Consider the following 25,313-nt stretch of genomic DNA (forward strand, 5'->3'; position numbering starts at 1 on the left):
CAAGAAACACAACCAATAGATTAATAACTACAAAGAACAAATTAGGAAGTTATGCGCAGGATAGAGAGATTATGATTTGACCTGAGTACTGAGAAGAAAAGATAAGAAGAACGAGAAACAGTGAAAAAAGGATATGATCAGGAATCACCACCTTATCTGAAAGGTTGCCATCACCTCCAGTACCCAACCTTGAAAGCACCAACTGTTCAACCAAAAAAAAAAAAATACCAACCGTTCTTTAATATTGGATGGTTTTCTTGCTCTGCGGTGGATGCGACAATGGTTATGGACGTTGTGAGGTCGACGGCGGTGGTGGTGACCATTACCCACACTGGAGAAATGGTCTAGAGATGTTTTTAGGGTTTTGATAGGGTTAGGGGTATTATTAAAATATCACAAAAATAAGGGCATTTTGGGGATTTAAATGAATATTTTTAAGATGATGTCATCACTTAACAGTCATTTTTAACAGAATAGGTACAGTTGATAGAATCTTGTTAATACAAGGGAGAGGAGAATCATTACTCAATACTCAGGGGAGGGGTTTATTATTAGAGCATAATCAAGGGGAGGGGGGAGTAATTTACTAAAAAAAAAAAAATCTAACTGATGCATGGGGTCTGGTGGATTAGGTTTTTTCCTTTTATTTTAAATTTTTAGGTAAGCTTTTCTTTACGAACCATGTGATACCAATAATACCAGGTCCCCCCTTTTATAATAATACCTATAAAGGCAATCCAATGATTACAGTTAGGCACTTAGGCTGTGTCGATTCACTGATAAAGAAAGCGCACTTCCAAGTTCCAACTATATCCCAACACCATTGATTTCTTCCCTTCTTCCCCACTTCCCCACTTCCCCACTAGAGATCATAGTTCCATTTTCAACACATGAACCCCAACCCCACTTGTCCTTCCTACTTTCCATTCACACAAGTGTCTCTCCAAGGAATCGAGTCAATTTTTTGATCGATGTGATCGATTCTCATCTCATCTCATCTTCTTCTTAAAACCCCATTTGCTGTTGCTGTTGCTGTTGCATTTGGGGTTGTCTTGCTTTACACTCAAAACTGAGAATTATTGATCAAAGCATGCCGGCCTCAAAAGTTCACCTCAATTTCATAGATCTCTCTCTAAGGCTCTCTGTGATACCTCTCAGTGTTGTATCCATATGGCTCACTGTAACCAACAAGCAGGACAACAACAGCTATGGAAGACTGGAGTTTAGCAACCTCACTGGTCTCAAGTAAGCCATAATTAATCTCTCAAAAAATTCTTCCTTTTTTTTTTAAAATCTCTTGATTTTTCTTCCACAGGTACATGGTCTGCATCAATGCCATCTCTGCTGCTTATTCTCTTATGGCTATTGTTTCTTCATGGCTCAAATGCCTGTTAACTAAAGCTTGGTTCTTCCTTATCTCAGACCAGGTTTCCTCTTTAATACTCACCCAAATGAGATTTTTTATTTTTAAAAAAATTGACATTTCTTGTCTCTCTTTTTGGTACTGAACATATTTCCATTGTTGAGTGGATTTGAGCAGGTTCTTACTTATCTGATGGTCACATCTGGGGCGGCAGTGGTAGAGATACTGTACTTGGCCTATAATGGTGATAAAAATGTCTCATGGAGTGAAGGCTGTAGCTCTTTTGGAAGGTTCTGCAATAGAGTGAAGGTAGCTTTGGTTCTTCATGCCATAGCCCTGTTTTGCTTCTTTGCTTTGTCTTTGATCTCAGCTTATAGAGTTTTCAGCAAGTTTGATCCTCCTTATGTTCTCTCCAAAGAAGTGGAGAGAAATGAATTACAGAATGCTTCATGTTGATGAGTGACATGTTGCAGAGTAGTTTTTCTTTTGCTGTAACCTGAGAAATGATAAAACTCCTCCCCCTCCTCCCCCTCCTCCCCCAACCCTCTTCAAATCTTTGAAGAACAAAGATTAAATTGAGCCTTGAAAACAAGATTGTCATTTTTTAATAAGGAGGGTGTTATAAGTAAAACTATTAATTGACAATGTAAGCAAGGTTATTAAAATTGGCATCAAGGGTCAAATCAGTTCAAAAAAGCCCTAGAAACGGCTATTAGTTATGAAAACCTAGCAATCCAGTGACCAAAACCCTAGAATCAGTCAAAATCAAGATCGATCACAGCCGATTCCAATCTAAACTGGCCAACTCGACTTGTCAGATTTCGATTATTGAAACAGATCGAGCATGTGGGACAATTCAATTATTGACATAGCATTGCCATTTATTTAGCACCAAAGTAGGATTTCAATTGATTCATCAATTTCATTCAAACAATTTGGGGTAAAGTTTTCTTTCACCCATTGTTAGAGGTTCACCCACAAATCTAAGGTCATCATTATTCTCCTTTTACATGTTGTAGGTCTGAAATACCTTTTATTGTTTCTAACATCCATCCAAGTGCAATGATGGCCATTGGTTCTTTTCTGTGGTTTAAGGAAAAATCCATTCAACAATTTTAACAAAAAAATAATACCACTCTACTTGGATTGCTGCGAGGCAATAGGTGAAGGTGAGAGGCATGATTTAGGATAGAATTATATTTTATGTTGGAATGTCATTCGATTATTCTTTTAGGAGAGGATTCTTTGAGTAAGAGGCATAGGGGAGAACGTCGAGAAGAGGGTCCGCAATGATGGCCATTGGTTCTTCTCTCTGGTTTTTTTTTTTTTTTTTTTTTTTGATATATTACACGAGAGATACCCAATGTTTAAGAAAAGAACGCTGTTTTTATTTTTTGGTAGAAGAAAAACACACTTTGAGTACCTTAAATTTCAAAAGGGACAATTGCGGTATCTTTTGAATACTTTTTGTTGACAAATCAAACGTATTTTCTATTTAGCCCTCCAACTCATGAATTTACTAATGAATTCAATCCAATTTTTTCAAGATAAGCTCTAAGACAGTTCATGTTTGAGAAATATTACCAGAGGAAACTCTCCCACCAACATTTTTTTTCCTCGTTTTTTTTTTGTTAGTAATACCAATGTCGTCAATGTAGAATCATGAAAAATCACATCGTCTAGAGATGTGTCATGGAATGCGCATATATGTTATGGCCTTCCTTATTTGCCATAATGCGTTTTTAAGCCGTGAGGCCTACCTGTCAAAGGGGATAATATTGTGCCATCGGTGGGACAGTTTGACTGTCCAGACCCTTACTTGGCATGACGCATTTTTAAAGCCAAAAGGAAACAAACAGATCAAAACACACCAAAATCAAACAAACACATCAAAATCAAACAGATCTGTATTCAATACAACCTCACCCATTCATTAACTAGAAATCAATACCAAACTACTAGAAACTCATGATTTAGTCACTCAGTTAACAATTCAAAGCATCAAGACTTAATTCCAAGTGACTCAATCAGAGCTAACGAACTCCTAATAAAAGAAAAAGAATCGATAACGTTGAGCAGCGAAGCAACATCTATTGATCTTAGGTTTGTTAGGGACTTGGGTAGAACTCATCCTTTAAAGCTAGCATTAAGGAGAGGGTACCCACGTATCCATAAGCCTCCACATTGGACTACTCACATCAGATGTGGGATTATTATTTCCGCCTGTCTTGTGGAAACCCAACAAAGTTTGCTTGATTCATTTGAGCTCTTTAACCTACAAGCCTTCTTCTTTTCTTCTTTTCTTCTTTTCCTTGGCATTTTGGGAGCAAGAGAATGAAATAAAGAATATAGAAGAAAGGAAAGGAAGCTGCTGTTTTGATCAAGTTCCTTGTTCTTTTATGATCATGCAAAATGTTTATTCAACCACAGAGGCAGAGAGATGCTGGTCCTAATTGAATAAGTGGTCCCCCTGAGAACTTAAAAGTAAAACAGGCTATGAATACTTATACAAGTCAATGAAGATATTTACAAAACAAAGGGTTATGAATGCAAAGATATACAGTTTAAAGGCACTCAATCTCAATGAGAGACTTGAGAGATCAAAATTTCTGTCTAATTGTAATTCACAACTGTAGGTTAAGATGGATGGTAAGTTCCTTTTCTGATAAACAGAGAAAGAATAAGATTGGACCCTTTTTCTCTTCTTTATCCTTGGTCAGCCTTGTACCTGATCCATGTGTTCCATTGTACACAGATGGGTTTCTTGATCACTTTCTTGATTGCTTGGCAAGCCAGGTTGCAGTGAACTGGGTTCTCTTACAGCGAACAATGGTAGAATTGAAATGGCAGATACAGATCTATTTGAAACAAAACAATAACTACTATATGATGTCAGAAACTTGTCCACAAAGTTAACAAAATTCGTACTGAAGGCATTGTATATTCATTCATTCCTAAAAAGCCATGAAAGAAAGCTCAATAAGTAGCCATTGATGTTTTAAAATCTAAAGTTTCTAACTTTGATAACAAAAATTACAATGTTGGATGTACCTAACCTTCTAACAAACTTATCCCTTTGGAAAATTGAGAATATTATCCACTTCAAGGGTTTGGATCCTCTCAACAGAGAGAGGGGAGAAGAAGGGGGTGTGGGGCCTGTTGGAGGACTGTGGGCTCCATTTTCTATTTTCTCCCACTGGACCTCCTGGTGATTAGAGAGGAGACATGCCCCCACTTGGAAGGTTTATTAGCTATTGTTATAATGCTGTGGTAACAACTTTCTTATTCATAGGCTCCACTATTATGTAAAAACCAGTGACTCTGTCCCAATAGAGAAGAAGCTAAAGGAATGATATACAAAGTGTAAGGATATACTAACAAGACAACAGTTTTGAAGAAGAAAATCTTAGTTGTAGGGATAGAACCAGATTTTGCCTCTAGCTCTGCCCATTGTTGGAGTTTTGCTTCTCCTCCAATATCCCTTCCCTGAAAACAAAATCCTGGCTCTGACACTGCTACTAAGATGTACCCACTACCAACTTTGTGTTAATGCTTTAACAGCAACAGGAATAAAATATGATTGAATCACAAGTTGGCCTAATAAGAAATGTTGCTGTAAAGAAAGTTGCCAATAGTATTTACATTTATGATCACTTGAATGTTGACATCAAAGTGCTTCCGAAGCATGATTTTGAAGTTCAAACAGAGCCAGGAATTAGGGACTAGGGAGTAAGGAGGGATAGATTAGATATCTTTTTTTTGGGGTGCAGGTCGGCCATGGAATCCTTAATCCATATTCCATATTTTATGGGATTAGGTCCATACCTCTGTTTCCAAAGTTCCAAACCCAAGCTCCAGCAGTAAATCCTTCAAGTGAAAAAAAAAAAATAAGAAAAACCCAATTGGCCATATCATGTTAAAGCATGCATGACCTGAAAACTTGCACAAAAAATTGCAGTTAGTGGGTCAAAAGAAAGCCAACTTTAAGAAATGCCATCAAGTTCACAAAGTAATAAAAAATGGAAACCTAAATGATAAAAAGAAAAAAAAAAAGTAGAAGATAAGGTGTTTGATCGAAACCCAATACGAAAGAACAATGTAAAACCAGACAACCCAGAAACCATTGGAGAGATGGAATTGACAAGTCTTGGATTGGGTCATTAGAAGCGGCACCACGTGATATTGGCACGGCTCAATCAAATAGAAGAGCCCGAATCTTAACGAACTCTACTTTCTAATTGAACCGGACCAATATCCCGTTAAACCAACCCCTTCAACTCCCTCTCACTCTTCTTGGTTTCCACTATCTCATCTAGTAGTATTCTAAATCTCAAACCCAAAAAAAAAAAAAAAACCATACTAACCCTTAAGAAGCAAAGTTCATACATGAAAAAAGAGAGAAGGAAATGAATCAATGATGCCCATGTAAGTGAACCTCAAATGACTGAAAGAAAATGGATTGTGAAACAAGGAAGAGAAACAAAAGGAAATGAGGGAACTGTTATGGGGGTGGTGAAGAAGGTATTTATGAAGGATAAGGAAGAGAGGTTCCATGAGAATCTCTTTATGAGAAACACAAGAACAGGTGAGGTGAGGTGAGGCTTTGAGTGGGGGGAAAGATCTTAAAAACGAACAGCATTGAATTCCACAACGACCCAACAGGAAAGGAGGTTGTGAGTATTAATTTGATTAGTACTAGAAAGGCATCATAAGAAGAAAATAAGGAAAAGCTCACCGATTCACTTTGATTCCTCAGCTTTTATCTTTAGTATTTATTAGAGATATTAATGAGATGGGCGTGGAAGGGATGTTTGGTACTGCGACCTGTCAATAAGCTTTCCCTACAATGGGCCCTTTTGCTAGGGCTTATCCGTCTGGGAAGGGGTAGTAAACTGGTAATGTTAATGGAGAGGCTTAAATGGATAATCCACCTGGGTAATTGGGTCCATCCACCTCTAATAGATTGTCATATATTGGGAAGGCTAGGAAGCTCTATAATGTAGTTTTTTTTTTCCCCCACTTATATGCTCAAGATAGCCCCAAGGAGTGACATATGTGGGATTTTGGGGGAAAGGGGAGAATCTACACTCCAAAAATGTAACTACTGGAAGGGTTTTCATTCTCCCCCTTCCATTCTCCATTTATAAGCTCAAGACACCCTCAAAGGGTAACCAATGTGGGTAAGGGTGTTAATTGGTTTTGGTTAAATCATAATCAAATCGTTCATTAATAAGGGACAATTCTTAGATCTACTAGATAAGAACGAAAATTACAAGATAAGTACATTTCAAATTTGTTTTACATTTATTACTATCCATTTTAAAAAGATTTACTCAATCCCCGAAGTTGGTTAGTACTTATGCCACGCAAGATTTAAATAAAAGCAAACTTCCAAAATTGCCCCAAAAATCTGTTTTAAACCATGATGTAACAATAGTAAGAAAGGGGCGCCCAACTTTCTCTACCTGTTTTTTTTTTTTTTTTTTCCGAGTTTCCTTCAGCCCACGGTGAATGGAGGATCCTATTCACTACGGTGTGGGAGAGGACAGGAATAGGTATCAAGAGGGTATATGGGACATACTAAAACCCTAGGAAGGGTTTGTGAACCCTACGATGGTGGGTGAACTATCCTTTTTGTGTTTTTTTTGTTTTTTTTAAACGTTTCCTTTTTTTGTTTTTTTTTTTAAACATTTCATTTTTTTGTTTTATTATTATTTATTTAATAGGTTTCTATTGTTTTCTATTCTAACAATTAAGGTTGACTTCCCTTTGGACTAGATGATATAGCTTTTCATGTTTTTTGGAAGGGTAATAGAAGCTTTGATTTCTACTCCTACAATAAAGGTGCACTTTCATCGGATTTCACGATTTTTAAAACAGTTAAATGAGGTTGGGGCAATTTTGGAAGTTTTTTATTTTATTCTTGCGTGGCATGATACTAACCAACTATGGGGATTAAGTAAATCTTTTTAAATTAGAAAGTAGTAGATGTAAAACAAATTTAAGACCTTTTTTTTTATTTTTTTTGATAAGGAGAATTTATTATTTGTGGAACAAAGTTCCAGAAGAGTCTACAAACAAAGGAAGGGAAATACAAGGGGGCGGACAGTAGTCTCCCAAACATTAGCATCTTAGGATATTGCTTCTAAATTAGCCAGAAAGTCTACAGTGCTATTTGCTTCCCTAAAAGTGTGCTTAAAAATCACAGCAGCAAAGAGGTGGCTAAGGTTCCAGCAGTCTTGGACTATCGCCTTGATTCTCCAAGGAATTGATTGTGCTTTATGATTGAGGATGTCAATAACCACAAGATTGTCGCTTTCAATAACCAGATAAGAAATTCCCTGAGATGAAGCTATGAGAAGAGCTTGTCTTATTGCTAGTGATTCTGCAACCAAAGCATAATTGCAACCAATACCCCAAGAGAAGCAGCATATAAAGGAATCAGCGGATCTGCATACATCCCCATACCTGCTCTTCCTGGATTGCCTTTACTAGCTCTGTCAATGTTAAACTTTGCAAAAGGAATTGGAGGAGGAATCCAACTGAAGAGTCGGTCACAGCGTCGTAACGTGTTTGGAGTACCTTGAATGAGATCCTTGAAGTTTGTTGTTGCTCTAAGGATGATGCTTGAAGGGTTGAAAGCCGTGTCCCTGAAGATTAAATCCCAATAGGCATTCCAGATATACCAAATAATGTTGTAGAAGAGGGCAGCCTTAATTCTAAAATCTCTACTGTTGTGGTGCCTCGCGCCCACTAAATTGAGTAATGCATCTTTGATATCCCCACCTTGAGCTAGATCAGACAAACCAACCTGTTGCCAAATCGATCCCATGTTTTGGCATTGAAGGAACAAATGATTGGCAGTTTGGGGTTGATTATTGCAAATACAACACATGGGGTTGATGTTGAAGCCTCTAGCATTGAGAAGGTCTTGGAGCGGAAGTCTTTGATGGAGGATATTCCATAAAAGATGTTGAATTTTTGGAGTGGTAGGGAGGTGCCATAATCTCAACTAGTATGAGTTGGGCTGGGTGTAATAACTATTAGAAGCCAAAGCATAGGCCGAAGCAACAGAGAACAAACTAGAAGATGTTGCAGCCCAAATGAGTTTGTCTTCGGAGGGGAATATGGGGAGGGGTATGGAGATGATTGCACATGCCACATCCGGGGGCCACCAATGGAAAATGAGACCTCTGTCCCAAGAGAGAGAATAGGGATCAATGAAGGACTCCACGGTAAGAGGCACATTAGAAGGGAGGGGAAGAGGGACAGATAATGGAGGGTGGTTAGGAATCCAATAGTCTAACCAAGGGTTAATGGATCGACCATTACCGACTTAAAAAAGATTCCTCTGCAGAGAAGGTCACGAGTTGAACAAATGGATTTTCAACCCCATGAAGCAGATTGGTTGCAGGGAGCTTGGAGAAAGGAGGAAGTAGGGAAGTATTTCTCTTTCATGAACATTGCCCAGAGAGAAAGTGGAGAATGTAAAAGTTCCCAACCTTTTTTGGCCAATAGTGTCTGATTCATTAAGGATGAAAGCTTGACATTTAAACCCCCGGATCTTTTTGGGAGACAAATGGTATTCCAGGAGATAGTTGGCATAAGAGATTTAACACTACTAGACCAAAAGAAGCTTCTACTTATTGAATCCAGAGATTTGTGAACAGAAGTAGGGAGTTTAAAATAAGACATAGTGTATAGAGGCATGGCAGATAAAGTGGATTGAACCAGTACCAGTTTACCTGTCGGACTGAGAAATTGAGATTTCTAGTTCTGAAGTCTTGAATTAACTCTAGAGAGGAGATCAGTGCAGTGGGCCTTGGATAACTTTTCCCCAATAAATGGAATGCCAAGGTACTTATCTAGAGTCGAAGTGGGAGTGATTTGAAAGTACTCCCTCAGTTGTCTTTTGCATGTTGATTCAACATTGAGGTTAAATTGGGCTCTGGTTTTACTGATGTTGATTGCTTGACTAGAATACCTGCAATAATTTTGGAGAACTTCATCTAATGCTCGCACCTCAGTCATAGAGGCCTCTCCAAAGATAATAAAAGCATCAGCAAAGGCCATATGGGAAATTCTATGACCTCCCCTATTCAACTGAATACCTTTTATTTTCCTTTCCGACAAAGCAATGGCAAACTTAGTGGAGAGAAACTCCGCACAAAGAACAAACAGATAAGAAGAGAGGGGATCTCCTTGTCGAATGCCTTGTGAAGGTTTGAAGTAGGAAAGAAGGTAGCCATTGAGTAGAATTCCCAGTTGGGTACTTTCAACACAAAACATGACTTTATTGATCCAATTAGCATCAAACCCCATGTGAGTTAGAGTACTTTAGAAAATTCCATTCCAGTCTATCATAAGCCTTATTCATGTTCACTTTGAGAGAAAAGTATCCCTTGTTTCCACGCCTTGTAGTCTTGATCTTATGTAACAACTCATGACAGATAAGCACATTGTCTTGAATTTGCCGTCCTTTGATGAACCCATTTTGGTTAAATGAGATGATATGATTCAAGATAGGTCTGAGACAGTTGACAATAATCCGGGAAATGATTTTGTAGACAAAGTTGCATAGACTGATAGGTCTAAACTCAGAGACAGATGAGGGATGATCTACTTTTGGTATTAGGGAGATAAAAGTATGATTGAGAGAGAGTGTGAAAGTACCAAAATTAAAGAAATTCTTGATGTAATTTGAAACTTCCTCTGAAATGATTGACCAAGACTTATGGAAGAAAGAACCTGAAAAACCATCCGGCCCAGGTGATTTGTCAAGGGGCATGGATTTGATAGATAGATCTCTGCATCAGTGATTGGACTATTTAGGGAGCTATTATCTTCCCTGCTGACTCTTCCCTGAACTGGTATGAAGTACTCATCCTCCTTAATGATATTGCGGGTTTGATAGATATCCTTGAAGTAATTGACAAAAACTCTTCCCAAATCAGCCTCATCTGTGACTTTGATTCAATTTGCATTAATGAATTGGATTGCATTCCTAGCTCTTCTCTTTATTGTGGAGAGATGAAAGAATTTTGTATTTCTAACCACCTCTAGATTCCACCTGAGCCTGGACTTCTGCCGCCAAAGAATCTCTTCTTGTTAGCTAATCTCTTAGAGAGAGCAATGAGTCTTTTCTTCTCAAGGAACCAATGAAAATTTCTGAGAGAAAGTTGCACAATGTATAAAGCAGAGAGAGATGACTTGATTTCTTCCATCCTTTTAAAGATGTTACCAACAGAGTGTTTGTTCCACCTTTTGAGAATTCCCTGAAGCCTTTGCATCTTGTTACAAAGGGTAAAGGAAGGGGAACCTGGAGGCTAATTAAGTAAAATACCATGAATTAGAGATCACATCCAAAAAAGCTGGTTCCTGAATCCAGAACTCCTCAAACCTAAAAGGTCTAGTCTTCCTTTGGAGGATGTGGTCTGTTTGGAGGAGAATAACCCTGTGGTTCGATGTAGCCATAACTTCATTAGACACCCATGCATTAGGGTAATGATTAAGCCACTCCTGATTGGATAGGAACTGGTCCAGCTTAGCTTCAAACCTCCTCTCCCCAAATTGTTTATTATCCCAGGTGAAATGGTATCCTATTTGTGGAATATCCGAGACACAAGTACTATTAATGAAGTCATTAAATGGAGCCAACTGATTTGAAGTAATCTCTCTACCCCCTTCTTGATGTGATCATTGCAACTCAAGTAAACAAACACCATCACCCACGTTTCATTCAAATCCAAAAGATTGGCTTCCACATGGATACACCAATTACAACTCCAAAGAACATTACAAAGAACTCTTTTCGACCACAGAAGCAACAGTCCTCCAGCGCTATTAACAACTAGGATACAAACATAATTCGGAAGAGAAAAAGCTCTACAGATATTTGGGGATTAGGGTTTGATGACTTTGTTTCAGAAAGAAAACAAACATCGGGTCTGTGTTTTATTAGCAAGTGACGAGTTTCATGCCTTGTCACAGGGTGACCCAACCCTCGACAATTGAAGGCCATGACTTTCATTTCCCCTTGGGTGGCTGTTTTTGGCCAGCCACCGATGCCTCAGAATCATTCATCCCAGCCGAATTGATATCAGATTAATTTGTTTTCTTTGATGCCTCGCCTTCTCCAGGAGTAAACAGCTGTAGAGCAAGTGGGTCCTGGGCTTCGAGTATTGCAGCTTGCTTCTTAGGCAGAAGAGGAGTGGTTTCAACCTTGGAAGAGTAGAGTGTTGATTGGGATTCCTTGAAGCGCAATTCTGCCGCCCTTTAAGTTCCAGTAGGCTGCTTGGTTGTTGGTATCAAAGGCTGGAATGCACTCCAGTGTGTCTGCATCAAGGTTCACCACATGTTTATCCTTGCGCTTTGATGAAGAACTAGCTTAATGGGAGCTTGCCATTTGATTAGGCAGCAGTATAGGGACGAGATTAATAGCTGAGTGTGTGGTAGACACTTCCTGCAGAGGAACGGCAAATGGGAATGCGTTGTTTCTAATAATATCCAGCATGACCTTTCTAGTATTAGCAGAGGTAAGTGGCAATTGAATGCCCAGTACATAGTGCCATAGTGATGATGGATTGGAGGATTTCAGACTTCCTCCGATGGGAGTAGGGAATGGCATTTCTAGTTGATGAAGAGCCCATGTTTGGCTAATGGATTGGGGTTTGTGCTTTAGAGGTGTCAAAAAATTCATCATAGACCGAATAAATCTCAACGATAAGGCTTGTGCGTCGCGGAGGAATGGCTGCTTTAGGGATGAATCCTAACTTAGCATTAGGATCTCGTAGAGAAATGGCCTTCAGGTACTCCATACAGGGTTTGAAGGGGCAGTCCGCTTCTTTGTGACCAAAGCATAATACAGTTAGGACAGATTAGGGTAGGTCCATTTTCATAAGTAAACCCAAATTTAAAACCTATTTATCTTGTAATTTACGTTCTTATCTAGTGGTCTAAGAAATTTTCCTTATTAATAAAAGATTTCGGTTAAACAATTTCAATTCAATTTTTATTAATAAAAAATTTTGATGTTGGAAGGCTTGAACCATGACATTTAGGTCCAAATTATGATGTTTACGAAATAAAAACAATTTAAATAATTTACATGGTGTAAATCCACTATAAAACACTAGAGAGTATACATATCATAGTTTTAGGAATCGGTATCAGGGACAATATCGGTTTCTTCCAATCTGATCTGATAAACGGGTCCGGATCGGCCAATATTGGTTGGGAATCAGTCTGTAAAGCTTGCAAATGTCATTTTTTGGGACCCGACTTCGTATTGGCTCAGATTGGCCCAGTATCGATTAGAACATATTTGTATTGGCCCTTATCGGTTCAGTTTGGCCCTGCAAGTTTTTGTTGATATGATCTTGTCGGTATTTGATCCAAAGGCCTGTACCGCCCAAGATCAATATGAAATCGATATCAATCTTTGCCGATACTGATACGGATTCGCTGATACCGATTCTTAGAACCATGGCATATATAGAATGCCAGGACTAATCAGTTTAGTATGTATAATTGGTACAATAACATATGCGTTTGAATCGGTTCAAAATCGACAGTCTAAAAAGTTTCAATTCTTAAACCAAAACCAACCATTCAACAAAATTTTCAATTCTCAAAATCAAAATGGAACTAATTGAAAAACTATTTATGAGTTCTGATTTAAACGGTTAAATTAAGTTTTGATCGAATAGTTTAGATTTGGAATTCACACCCTTAGATGTGGACTAGGGGGAATCAATGAAACTGTGACAATGGATTTTTTAAGAGAGAGAGAGAGAGAGAGAGAGAGAGAGACGGGTGTGGACTTCAGAGTTTACATATTTAGGGAAAAATAACTCTGTCCAAGAGTGTGGCCTACGCCAACACTCCCATGAATCTATCTCTCTCCTTCCCATATGGGAAGAGAGAGATAGATCCATGAGAGTGGGAAAGAGAGAGATAGACTCATGGGAGTGCTGGCGTAGGCCACACTCTCAGACAAAAAACTACTTCCATTTATTTAATAGGGGGAGTGGTATGTGCTAAGGAATTGAATGCTTCTGATGCAAGTCCGGACAGAAAACTACTTCCATTTATTTAATAGGGGGAGTGGTATGTGCTAAGGATTTGAATGCTTCTGATGCAACTTGCATACAATACGTACGCACAACTTGGGTGTTAGGGGTGTATGGTATTTAATGGTAGAGATCAACTCACAGAGGTTGGTACGTAATTGGAGGGTCCCACTATCACAGCCAATCCCCAAGGTAGCATGAGCATTTAGTGCTCTACGTTCTCAACTATTTCGCTCGACTTTCCGTTTTCATATATGTCTACCACACTAGTTGCTGTGTTTGGTGATAACTTCTTTTTATCAGACTTCACCGATCCACCCCCACCATGATTAGTGCATGACATGATACCTACCTATTGTCTCGTGAGCCCACTAATTTTTTTTTCCCCGGTAAATTACACTTCACCTTCTGGTTTTCAATTGAAACTCAGATCACCCTTGGTTTTTTAAAATACTCAACTATCTTCTTCTAAACTAACGGTATTAATCTAAATCAAACAAAAAAGTAAAATGACAATTTTAACCTCAATAATAATAAGATAAACAGTGACAATTGAGATATCCAACATTTTTAGAAAATGCACTTTAGGTATCCCTCTACTTCTTCGGCTCTTCTTCTCCTTCTTCTTCCTGTTGCCACCGCCACAGCCAAATGGGAAAGTAATCAAAACTGAAAAGAGAGAGAGAGAGAGAGAGAGAGAAAAGGGTCATATTTTACAAGTTGAAAAGGATTTCAACTGCTGACATTTTATTCTGCTACTCTCAAGACATCACACTCGGCCGTGGACGAAATAAAATGTGGAAAAAAAAACAAATTATGAATGGTTTTTAGATGAAAGCAACAACTGACTCATATGAACAAATAGGCAAGCTGCTCTGATCAGATAATTAAATAAATTCTCACTTCTTTGGCTCGGAAAAGGCTGGAAGTAACCATCCCTGGTTTCCAAATGAAGCACCAAAACCATATTAACCAAAATCTGGTGCCTAACTGAAAAACTTTTGAGTACCATCCAATCAAAATTGAGCCAACACCTGATAAATCAAAAGGTTATCTGCACCTACAATCTCTATCCACGCACAGCAAGTGCTTCACGAACCCCCCGACTTGCTGCTTCTGCTGTATCATTAAGAGGAGGGTAAGAAAAGCCCCAAAACAGATTTATGATCTAATGAGAGGATAGAAGTAATTAAAGAAGAAGAAGATCTGAAATTAGACCTAAAAACAGACCCCCTCAGCTAATCAAAAAAAAATCTGATTTCAGAAAATCAGAACAGTAAAAGTTGTTATAGTATGGATCCAATGACCATATAATGTCTTCAAAAAGGCTTCAAAACTTCAACATCATAGGGGTTTTTTTGTTTTTTAAGTTTCACCGGCATCTGAGGCCGGGGTTATGGCCGTCGTACCCTGACGGTCGTTCGCCGTGTCTGAGCTTGGCAGCCAGCCTCTGGTTCAGTCGCCACAAGAGGCGATGGTGGTTGTTAAAACCCTAAATGGGTTTTCTCCATTCTCGGTTCAACGATTTGGGAAAGAAGGTCTCCGATTCCATGTTTTAATTTAAAAACCCAAAAAAGTAAGACCTCACATATAATTTAGGGGTTTTTAGTCACAAGGGTAAAATCATAAATCAACACCAGTAAAGGGTAGTTTAGGGATTTAAATTTATATAATTGGCTGATATCATCACTTAACAACATAAAACTAATGTTGGGGACTAATTTGTCATATTGGGGTCTAAATCAGGGGTGATCTGAGTTTCGATTGAAAACCAAAGGTTGACGTGTAATTTACCTTTTTTTTTTTGTTGTTTTTTTGAAAAGACAATTCACTCTCACAACCAGTTTTGAATTTCGATTTAACAAAGTGACCATCTTCATTTACCATATGGAATGTTGATTTTGCAATTTTAATTGTCTATGTGGTTTGGATTAGTCAAGTGTCAAATTTTAGAGTTATTTTATAAGGGATTGAGTTCCCTGGTCTGCGCGTCAAGCTCCTCTCCGATAGGCATCTAGAGGCTAGGCTGGCATGATCCACATCGGGATGTGTGCCTAGGTGCGGATCTTGCCATCCCAGCCATTGGATGCTCATTGGACACTCCATGGGCTGGGTGCTCCTTGGAGAGGAGCCCGATCCCTATCCGACTGCGTGGTCGTCTCTCTGTGCCTATCTCTCTCCTCCCATAATAAGGACAGATATATCATTTCATAAGAGGGAGGATACACATAGGGAGCGCTAGCATAAGCTACTTAGCCAGGCAACATTCCTTATTCTTTAATTAAATATTGGGAGAAGCCTCCCTAAAGTGCCCGAGTGCGGTTTTAGGCAAATAAAGAAACCCCTTTTGGAATTTGAAAAAGGAGAGGGATATTTATGACATATCACTCCTTCACATGAACAATGTGATGTTAGGGGTTGTGCAATTTTATTTTGAGTTGGCTGTACAAAACTTTTTCTTATTTATGATTTCCTATGTTTTTTTTTTTTTTTTTTTTTTGTGTTTTGGTAGAGGGGATGCTTGCCAATGTTACTCCATGCACCATCCTACCATCATAAATTTTCAAAACTTTATTTTGCCGCTTAGCAATTCCATTTGAGTTAAAATTTGACATGTAAATAAAGGACCTTGGGTCTATCTCTATACAAAATTTAGGCTCTAGCCAAATCTACCATGTGCAAATATTTGGATCAACCCCTTTCAAAACAATACAATCCAAGATGGCACCAAGGATTTTAGCGATCAAAAGAAAAGGGGGAGGCTTCATCGTAAAAACTCCTAGGGGAAAAGAACACTACTAGGATGAGTAGCATATGCTTGGGCCTCCCTTTGTTTATCTCTCCTCTTTCTTATGAAATGTCATATTTGACCCTTATTGTAGGAGGAATGATAGAAACAAGGAGGCGATAGCGTATCCTATGCAGCTGGACAAGGAGCTCAATCCCAAAGTTTTAATAGAGTGAAAATTTATTTTCAAATGTTAGAGAAAATAGGGGAGATTCCATAGAGTTGCATTTCTTTACTTTTGAATTAGGGAGGGGGTTCTAGATGCTGGCAGTGTGGGGAACCCACAAATGTCCACGACTGTTCAACATTAATAGTGGAGGGAGGTTGGAGGAGAGAGAGAGAACATTTTCCCTATGAATTAATATGCTATGATTTTAATTTTCTTTTTAGGGCAGAAGATGGCTGCCAAGCTACATGGTCCTTGCACATGCGTGGGACTAATGAGAGTGTGCAGGAGTATCAACAGGGCTGGAATTTTTCATTTCAAGGGGCAGGGGCATCATTTCACACGTTCCTATGTCCGGATGTAGGCTGCACGCAACTTGGAAGGGATCCGGATCTTCTTTCCTTTTTTATTTTATTAAATCAAACTTTGCTGAGGACAAGAGACCACTGCTTGTACCAACATCGGGCCAATCAGAGCACGCGTAGGGACTTATATATGGATTGGATTTTTTTATTTCTCAGAAGGACTAGGTAATAATTTCACACGCTCATGTGCTATACCTTGCAGGCTACACAATCAGACAACCTTCTTTTTCCTCTTTTATTTATAGATAAGGCCAAATGTTTTCTGTGCCAAGGGTGCAGGCTGCGCCCAGACACATGGGATGGGTGAAATGACTACCCTGCCCCGAATACCAAACCCATGTATCTGGGTGCATGCTGCACTGTGGCACAGAGAACCCTTACAACAGCTTGCCAAACAGAGGTTAAGAGGGAAAAAAAACACAGGTATGACTGGCATAACATCTACGATTGGATTGAAAAAAACGTAAGCCTCGGGCAATTTGGCAAAGAAAAAAACCCACAGATAAAAAGGGAACCAAGAAACAACCAAGAGTAGGTACCTTTGGAAATATGGATACCAACTCTTAGGTCAGTAATGAAAGACATGTTGAACTTTATTGTCATTTAGTGCCCTTCTAGCTAGTTGGTGAGCTAGAAGAGAATTCAGAAGAATACCAAAGGTGCCGCTTACCTAGTGGTAGTTACTACATATGGACTATTGTGGCTAGGTGTTGAGATTAAAATTCATCGGGCACAATGACCTATCTTTAGGGGGTATTTTTTTTTGAAAAAATAAAAAAGAATTAAGAATCGCTATCAAAATTAAGGTTTAGGACTCATGTTAAAAATTAATGACTTTATTCGAATCAATTTATCGTAAGATTGGGTTTGAGTTTGGTTGTGGACTAGAAAAAGTGTTAGTCACTCTAGTCAACATGGTTAAATCGATCTTTTTATTTGTTAGGTATTTTTATTATAAGTAACAAATATTCTAAATCTATGTCACAGCATGTCATAATTTACTAAATAAAATAAAAAAGGGAATTAGGCCTAAACTGCTTGCTTTACAAGACAAAGTTTGTGCATAAAGTCGTACTAACAAAGTACTTTTTTTCGGTGAAAATACTAAGTATTTTACAACAAATAAAAGATGGACATGAGTTCGGTGCTTGGTCACTTGATTTCTACACCAATGGATCAATGGGGAAGGGTGCTTGGGTATCCACCTAGGGGGCAAGAGTGTCATTTTAAGATGCACTGTGGTGTAGGACTGTAGGGGTCACCACCAAGAAGGGATCTTTTTTCTCATAAAAGATATATCGAGTTACTATTATCAGTAAAAATAGAGCAGAAATAACTAAAACTTATTCTACATCAGCTTATTTATAAAAATACCATTGTGATAAAAAAGATAAATAATACAATAACATAAATCAAACATAGAATGCATAATATACACTGATATTAGAGGCCAATTTACAGAGAACAATTGATCACCAAAAAAAATAAAAAAAATTCAAATTTCAAAAGCAAAAAAATCATATAACTATCCTTCTACTACATAAAACCCTAAAAATGCATAAAAATAGATAAAAATATTAAATGTCAAAATAAATCTTAAAAAACCTAAATGAGATAAAATCAAAGTAAAAATACAAAACAAATATTAAAAGTCAAGAGACAGGGATAAAATCCCTTTAATGAATCAACAGAATTAATTGAACTAATTTTGAATCTGTTTGGAAAGGTTAACAAGAGTTCCAAACATGATGAAGATTAAATTGATCAAATTTGAGTCAATCCGGACTCTAGATGGTCTTGTAAGAAACATGAAAGAATATGTTTCTGGGCCGGATTTTGGTCGGTTCTGCCTGACATGAAGGGGGCTTGGGCCAAGGGCCAACTCCATCAAGTACCGCGCCAGTTCTAATGGGCTTCAATCCGGATCATGGGTGGGCGGTACAGGTTGACCCGGATCAACCTGGTTTCAAAATTTTTTTTTATTTCTACTTTTTATCTTGAAAACTTTGAAAATCATAGCTTTCATAGCAGAAGATCAAATTTCACAACTCAGGTGTCATTAGAAAGTTTGTTTCAAGTACTATCCAATTGTGTGACTCAACCAAAAAAAAAAAAAATAGTGTGAAAATAATTTATTTTGAATGTGGATCCCATAAAATAAATAGAATCTTTTATAAAATAATGATAAAATTAAATCATTTTTACATTGTTTTTAATATAACGAATTTTATGACGAAAATCATCAAATCATGAAGTTTGAACTGATTTCAAAGTTGTTTGACCATCCTTTGATCCAGTCATCATCTTTTTTATTAGATTCAACCATTTTTCTTAAATTTTCAAAAATTACAAAATGTCATATTGTGATTAAATAAGACCTCCAAAACTAAAAAGTTCTAAGTGTGTCACCCGGTGGAATTTTTTTTTGGAAACTTTCCATATATCCAAAATTTAAAATATTTTTTTACCCTGTTTTACATGCAGGAATTCCTATAAGAGGAACCATTTCGAAAAGGCTTCTACTCGACTCTGATTGTTTGTTATGCAGACATTCTACAGAATTTATCTGGCATACCTTACTATCATGTAGTTGGGCCAAGCATATCTGGGCTGCTGGTCCTTTGAGACTGAGAACAGAGCTTCTCTCCCACCCATCCCTAGAACAATTCTGTTTTCTTTTCTTTCCCAAAGCTAACTTGATAAAAAATCTCTAAATTGGTTTTATTCTGTTTTTATAATTACTTGCTATTTTATTTGGGATTCAAGAAACAGAGTTGTTGTTGGGAAAGCTAAGGCTGACCCTATAAGAACAATGACTCTCATCAACCGTTGGATCACAGATCTCAATCTTACACCACCCACTTTCAATGCCTATAGCAATTGTGATAGAATTATGATTCCCGATATTTCAATTTCTATAAATGATTTAAGCCTGCCCCAATTTTATTTTGCTGTTTTAATATGTGCAGGAATCTTCCAACCAGGTGTAGACTCTTCAGCTTGGGCTTTTTGTATTTTGATTCAAGGAAGTATCATTTTTGCAATTGCAGGTTTTTTGACGGCGTACCATGTTTTGGAGCCGGAAGTGACATCAATAATTTTTTTGTCTACAACAAGCTTCCAAAATGGATTTTAAGATCAAGGAGGTCTGGGTTTCAACAAAGGAGCTTCTTCAGCATATTCCACAGCCCTCACAAAGCTCTTGGCCGTGGAATATTATGCCTTTGTTGATTGATCTAAACTTTCTGTTTACATGACACTTCATGACCATATCCCTTAGCTGTAGAATCATATCATATCATCCATATCCCTTAGCTGTAGAATCATATCATACTATGACTGTACATACCTTTCGTGTATACACCAAAATAGGAAACCATTATTGTACATATATTGCCACTTTGGGGATTGATTCATTCAAGATAATACAATTGGAATTCACGATTCCTACACTTATCATGGTATCAGTCTAGGATTTGATCCTCTCTTACCTTCCTTATGGCTCTTCCTTCAGATTCCACGGTGGTGTCTTCCACCCCTCTGGCCACCTTACCTGTTGCTTCCCCTTACTTCCTCCATTTGAATGACCAGTCGGGTTCTTCTCTTATCACCCCTCTCTTGGATGGCGACAACTACCCAACATGGCACCAGTCGATGTTGATGGCTCTCGAGGCCAAGAATAAACTCGTTTTCATTTATGGTTCTCTCCCATCTCCGAATGCTTCTTCGCCGGATTTCACCCATTGGATTCGCTGTAACAGCATGGTGCGCTCATGGCTCGTTCACTCCACCATCTCCTCTATTGCTCATAGCATTTTGTGGATTGATTCAGCCCATACCATCTGGACCGATCTTCGGGAACGTTTTTCTCCCAAGAATGCTCTATGCATTTTTTAAATCCGCCGCGCCCTATCAACACATTTCAAGGGAACGATTCTATCTCCGCTTACTACACCACCATCAAAGGTTATCGCGACGAACTGTACTCCTATCGTTCTCTTCCAGTCTGTTCTTGTGGAGCGATGAAGACACTTCAATATTTTCTTGCCATAGATCATCTCCTTGATTTCCTTCAAGGTTTAAATGACTCATATGCTGCTGTTCGCAGCCATATTTTATTAATGGACCCACTGCCTTCTCTCAACAAGGCTTATTCTCTTCTCCTCCAAGAGGAACATCAGTGCGCCATCCATGGTACTCACTATACTCTACCTGAATAGACTGCAATGGCGATGTCTCGTCTGCCCCCGCGACCTGCTGGTTCCAAGCCCACATACCATTGCACCTACTGCGATAAGGATGGCCACTCCGAATCATGATGTTTTAAAAAAAATGGATTTCCTGAATGGTGGACTTCTCGTTCTAGTTCTCACAAGAATGGATCTAGTGTGCCTCGCACTACTCAGTCGCGCTCTTCTAGACCGTAGGCTCTTGCTGTCGCTACTGATGCTGCGACTTCCTCACCTTCGGTGCCCTCTCTTACAACAACTCAGATTCAACAGCTCTTAATGCTACTTCCTCCTGGTGACCACCCATTAGTCAGCCTTGCAGGTATTTCTTATTGCATGAACTCGGTTGCAACCTGGATTCTTGACTTAGGCGCAACCGATCATATAGCTTCTGATCTCTCCTTATTTTCTTCATACACTGCCAACACCATTTCACGTCCTGTAATGCTTCCTAATGGTTCCCATGTGCCTATTTCTCATGTTGGTAAAGTTTCTCTATTTCCCAATTTATCCCTGGATAACATTCTACATGTTCCAGCCTTTCGCTTTAATTTAATTTCCATCCACAAACTTACTATTGCCTCTAACTGCTCGATTCTTTTTGAATTTGATTCTTGTGTGATCCAGGACTATCAGTCGAGGACGATTTTAGCGATGGGTAAGCGGCACAGTGGGCTATATTTTCTGGCAGCTGCTCCACCTTCTCCATTCGTCTCCACCACTTCTCCGGGTACCCACTTCGATCTTTGGCATTAGCGGTTGGGTCATCCAGGTTCCGCCTCTACTGCTCGCCTCCATACCTTAGATTCTACTATTACTTTTTCCAATAAATGTACTTGCACTGTGTGTCCTCTTGCAAAACAGACTCGCTTACCTTTTCCTTCTAGTTTAATAACTACTAGTTTTTGTTTTGAGCTAATTCATATGGACATTTGGGGACCTTTTCGACTTCAATCTCTTTTTGGCGCACCTTTTTTTCTTACCATTGTTGATGATTATTCACATTGCACGTGGGTTTATTTGATGAAATCCAAAGCTGATGTTAATTCTTTAATTCTTCATTTTTTGCAATGGTTCATACTCAATTTGGCACTTCTATTCGGTGTCTTCGCTCCAACAATGGGATCGAATTTTTAAATAATTCTGTGTTTTCCTATCTCCGCTCCTTGGGGGTTCTCCAACAATCAAGTTGTGTGTCCACCCCTCAACAAAATGGGGTTGTTGAGCGTAAGCACCGTCATCTCTTAAATGTGGTGCGGGCATTACGCTTCCAATCAAATTTGCCACTTGATTTTTGGGGAGAATGCATTTTGACTGCAGCATTTTTAATCAACGTCTACCCACATCCGTCTTACTCGGGAAAACGTCGTTTGAAAAATTATATGGTAAACCACCTACCCTCACTTATTTAAGAGTTTTTGGATGTTTAGGTTTTGGATGCCCCACCCACATGCACCATAAATTTGATAAACGTGCTTCCCCTGGGGTTTTTGTGGGATACCCTAATGGCCAGAAAGGATTTCAAAATTTTGAACTCACTACCAAGCGCATATATGTGACCCGCAATGTCATTTTTCATGAGACCATTTTTCCCTATTCTCTTCATTCCAACCTTACTCTTTCTTCCTCACTCGTCCTACCTCTTCCCATCCCCGACTCCGATACATCATCCCATATGGACCTACCAACTCCGTCTACACCACCTCCCTCACCCTTGCCACCATCTCCCTTGGCCCCTGCTACAGCCTCACCTCCACCACCACCACCTCCACCCCCTCCTGTTCGTTCCCAACATTCACACCACCCACCCCGATATCTCAAAGACTACCAGTGCACGCTTGCCTTGTCTTGAGAATCATCCGTTTCTGTTGGTTCAGGTACAGTTCACCCCTTATCTCATTTTTTTATCTTGCACCCATTTTAAGGAACCACATTTAGCCTTTCTCACAGCTTTATCTAGTTCTACAAAACCGACCACCTTCACTGAAGTTGTGAAACACCAGGAATGGAGAGATGCCATGCATGCTGAAATCTAGGCATTGACCCTCAATAAAACTTGGTCCATTGTGCCCCTTCCACCAGGAAAGAACATCCCTTTTCTGCTTCCTTGTTCAATTATGGGTTCAAGCATTCTGAGGTGGATCATTCCTTATTCTATCTCCATATGGGCACTGATTCTGTGTTTGTGCTACTCTATGTTGATGATATTGTCATCACGAGTTCCAATGATGAATTAATCTCATTTTTCAAAGATATGCTTCATCAACAATTCCATATAAAAGATCTTGGTCCTAAAAAATACTTCCTTGGGATCGAGGTTGCGCGTTCTTCTCTTGGTCTTTCCCTATGTCAGCGGAAATATGTCTTAGAAATCCTGGAGGATTCTGGTTTGAGTGGTGCCCGCCCCTCTAATATGCCCATGGAACAGAATCTGAAGTTGACTGACACTGGTGGTTCTTTATTATCGGACCCATCCTCACATAGACGATTGGTTGGTCAATTAATCTACTTAACTGTGACACGGCCCGACATTGCTTACACAGTTAACATCTTGAGCCAATTTATGCACCAGCCCCGTCAGCCACACCTTGATGTCGCTCATCGCCTTCTCCGATATCTCAAGGCTACTGTCGGACTGGGACTCTACTATTCTACCACCTCATCACTTGAGTTACGCGCTTATTGTGACTCTGACTGGGCCAGATGTCTGATGACTAGGCTTTCTACCATAGGTTACTGCATTTTTATTGGAAATTGCTCCATATCTTGGAAGACAAAGAAACAACACACAATTTCGCGGTCATCTGCCAAAGCAGAATATCGGGCGATGGCTGTCACCACCTGTGAAATTACATGGTTGTCATACTTATTTCAAGATATCGGTCTCTCCATTCCCAAGCCAGTTCTATTATTCTGCAACAACCAAGCGGTGCTCCACATTGCCACTAATCCCATCTTCTATGGATGCACGAAACATATCAAAATTGATTGTCACCTTGTGCGTGAGAAGATACATAAAGGTCTGATCCATCCCAGCAAAATTCTCACAGTTTCACAGGTTGCAGACTTATTTACCAAGTCACTGGGCCATGATCAGTACCACTTCTTGATATCCAAGTTGGACGTTCGCAATCTTAACGCTCCTACTTGAGGGGGAGTGTTAACATGACACTTCATGACCATATCCCATAGCTGTAGAATCATATCATACTGTGACTGTACATACCTTTCTTGTATACTCTAAAATAGGAAACCATTATTGTACATATATTGCCCCTTTGGGGATTGATTCATTCAAGGTAATACATTTGGAATTCACGATTCCTACACTTATCACTTTCTCATAAATGACGAAACAATTTTTTTGATAACTCCTGATAAACCTCTTATTTTTTGGATGACTAAGTTTGCTTGGAAAGTAATATACTGCCATCAATCTTTTATGTATGGAAAAGACACAGTAAATATCCTTTTTATCCCTTAATTAATATATTTATCTTTCTTCATAAAAAAATAAAAAAAAAACTAAAAAATTTGGCCATGCAAAGTGATCTAGAGTACCACTTCATCATCATTGTGCATGCTTCCAAGATGACAAAATGAAGTGTCTACATTTTTGCGTGACTTTCTTCATCTAAATTTACCTAATTTTCTTTTTCTCTACTTGAAACTAGTGGGTAGAGCGGTCAACCTTTCGGTTTCGGCCGAGCCTTAAGGGGCTAACCCAATTCAAGGCCTTGAACCATATAAATCGGGCTGAATAGGCTAGGCATGGATATGCTACAATTCAGTCTATTGATTACTATGCCATATTCGGGCTATCAATAATCGGGCTAAACGGGTTCTAAATGGGCTTTCACACGATATGCCTATAAAATATAAATGGAACTCTAGACGGGCTCATACGCTATAACTATAATGGGGTTCCAATTGGGCTCATATGTCATATTCCTATAAATGGGCTTCAAACAGACTCATAGTTTGTTAATTATTTATTCTTATACATTGAACAACAGTCCATTTGCAATTTTGCTCAGCCAACTCACACGTAAAGGCCCAAAACACCCACCCCGAAAAAAAGTGTTCCAAACCCAAGCCCAGTGATCATTCATGAGGGTAGTGCAGAAAACTTTATCCCTTATTCAGGCCCATGGATTTTGGCCATTCAGGGGGGGAGCGGGCCGGTCATTTTGCCCATGCCCCATGTGTCTGGGCGCACCCTGCACCCGCAATGCAGAAAAATTTATCCCTTATTTCAATGTTGACTTAGTTGACCAATGTTTTATTATTGTATGATAACGAGTCTTGTAAGATTTCTTAACCCTAATGTG

At 38.9% G+C, this 25,313-nt stretch overlaps 2 protein-coding genes across 3 annotated transcripts; both read left to right on the forward strand.

Moving 5' to 3' along the window:
- The first annotated feature begins 1,004 nt into the window (after nt 1-1,004).
- On the forward strand, nt 1,005-17,654 carry LOC122641526 (CASP-like protein 2D1). Of its 2 annotated transcripts, XM_043834787.1 has the most exons (5): nt 1,005-1,245; nt 1,316-1,427; nt 1,541-1,814; nt 8,796-8,798; nt 17,642-17,654. In XM_043834787.1, coding segments are annotated over exons 1-4 (543 nt in total). In that variant the 5' UTR covers nt 1,005-1,090; the 3' UTR covers nt 8,798; nt 17,642-17,654. The 2 variants fall into 2 exon arrangements, with proteins under 2 accessions (XP_043690722.1, XP_043690721.1); XM_043834786.1 differs by lacking the exons at nt 8,796-8,798; nt 17,642-17,654 and having other exon boundaries at nt 1,006-1,245; nt 1,541-1,850.
- A 5,492-nt stretch (nt 17,655-23,146) lies between these two features.
- Nucleotides 23,147-24,133, forward strand: LOC122643531 (uncharacterized mitochondrial protein AtMg00810-like). The gene has a single exon (XM_043837148.1). It carries the CDS (start codon nt 23,147-23,149, stop codon nt 24,131-24,133), a length of 987 nt encoding a protein of 328 aa, XP_043693083.1.
- Nucleotides 24,134-25,313: the final 1,180 nt, after the last annotated feature.

Source organism: Telopea speciosissima, chromosome 10 (genome assembly GCF_018873765.1).
Source record: "Telopea speciosissima isolate NSW1024214 ecotype Mountain lineage chromosome 10, Tspe_v1, whole genome shotgun sequence".
Classification (NCBI taxonomy): domain Eukaryota; kingdom Viridiplantae; phylum Streptophyta; class Magnoliopsida; order Proteales; family Proteaceae; genus Telopea; species Telopea speciosissima.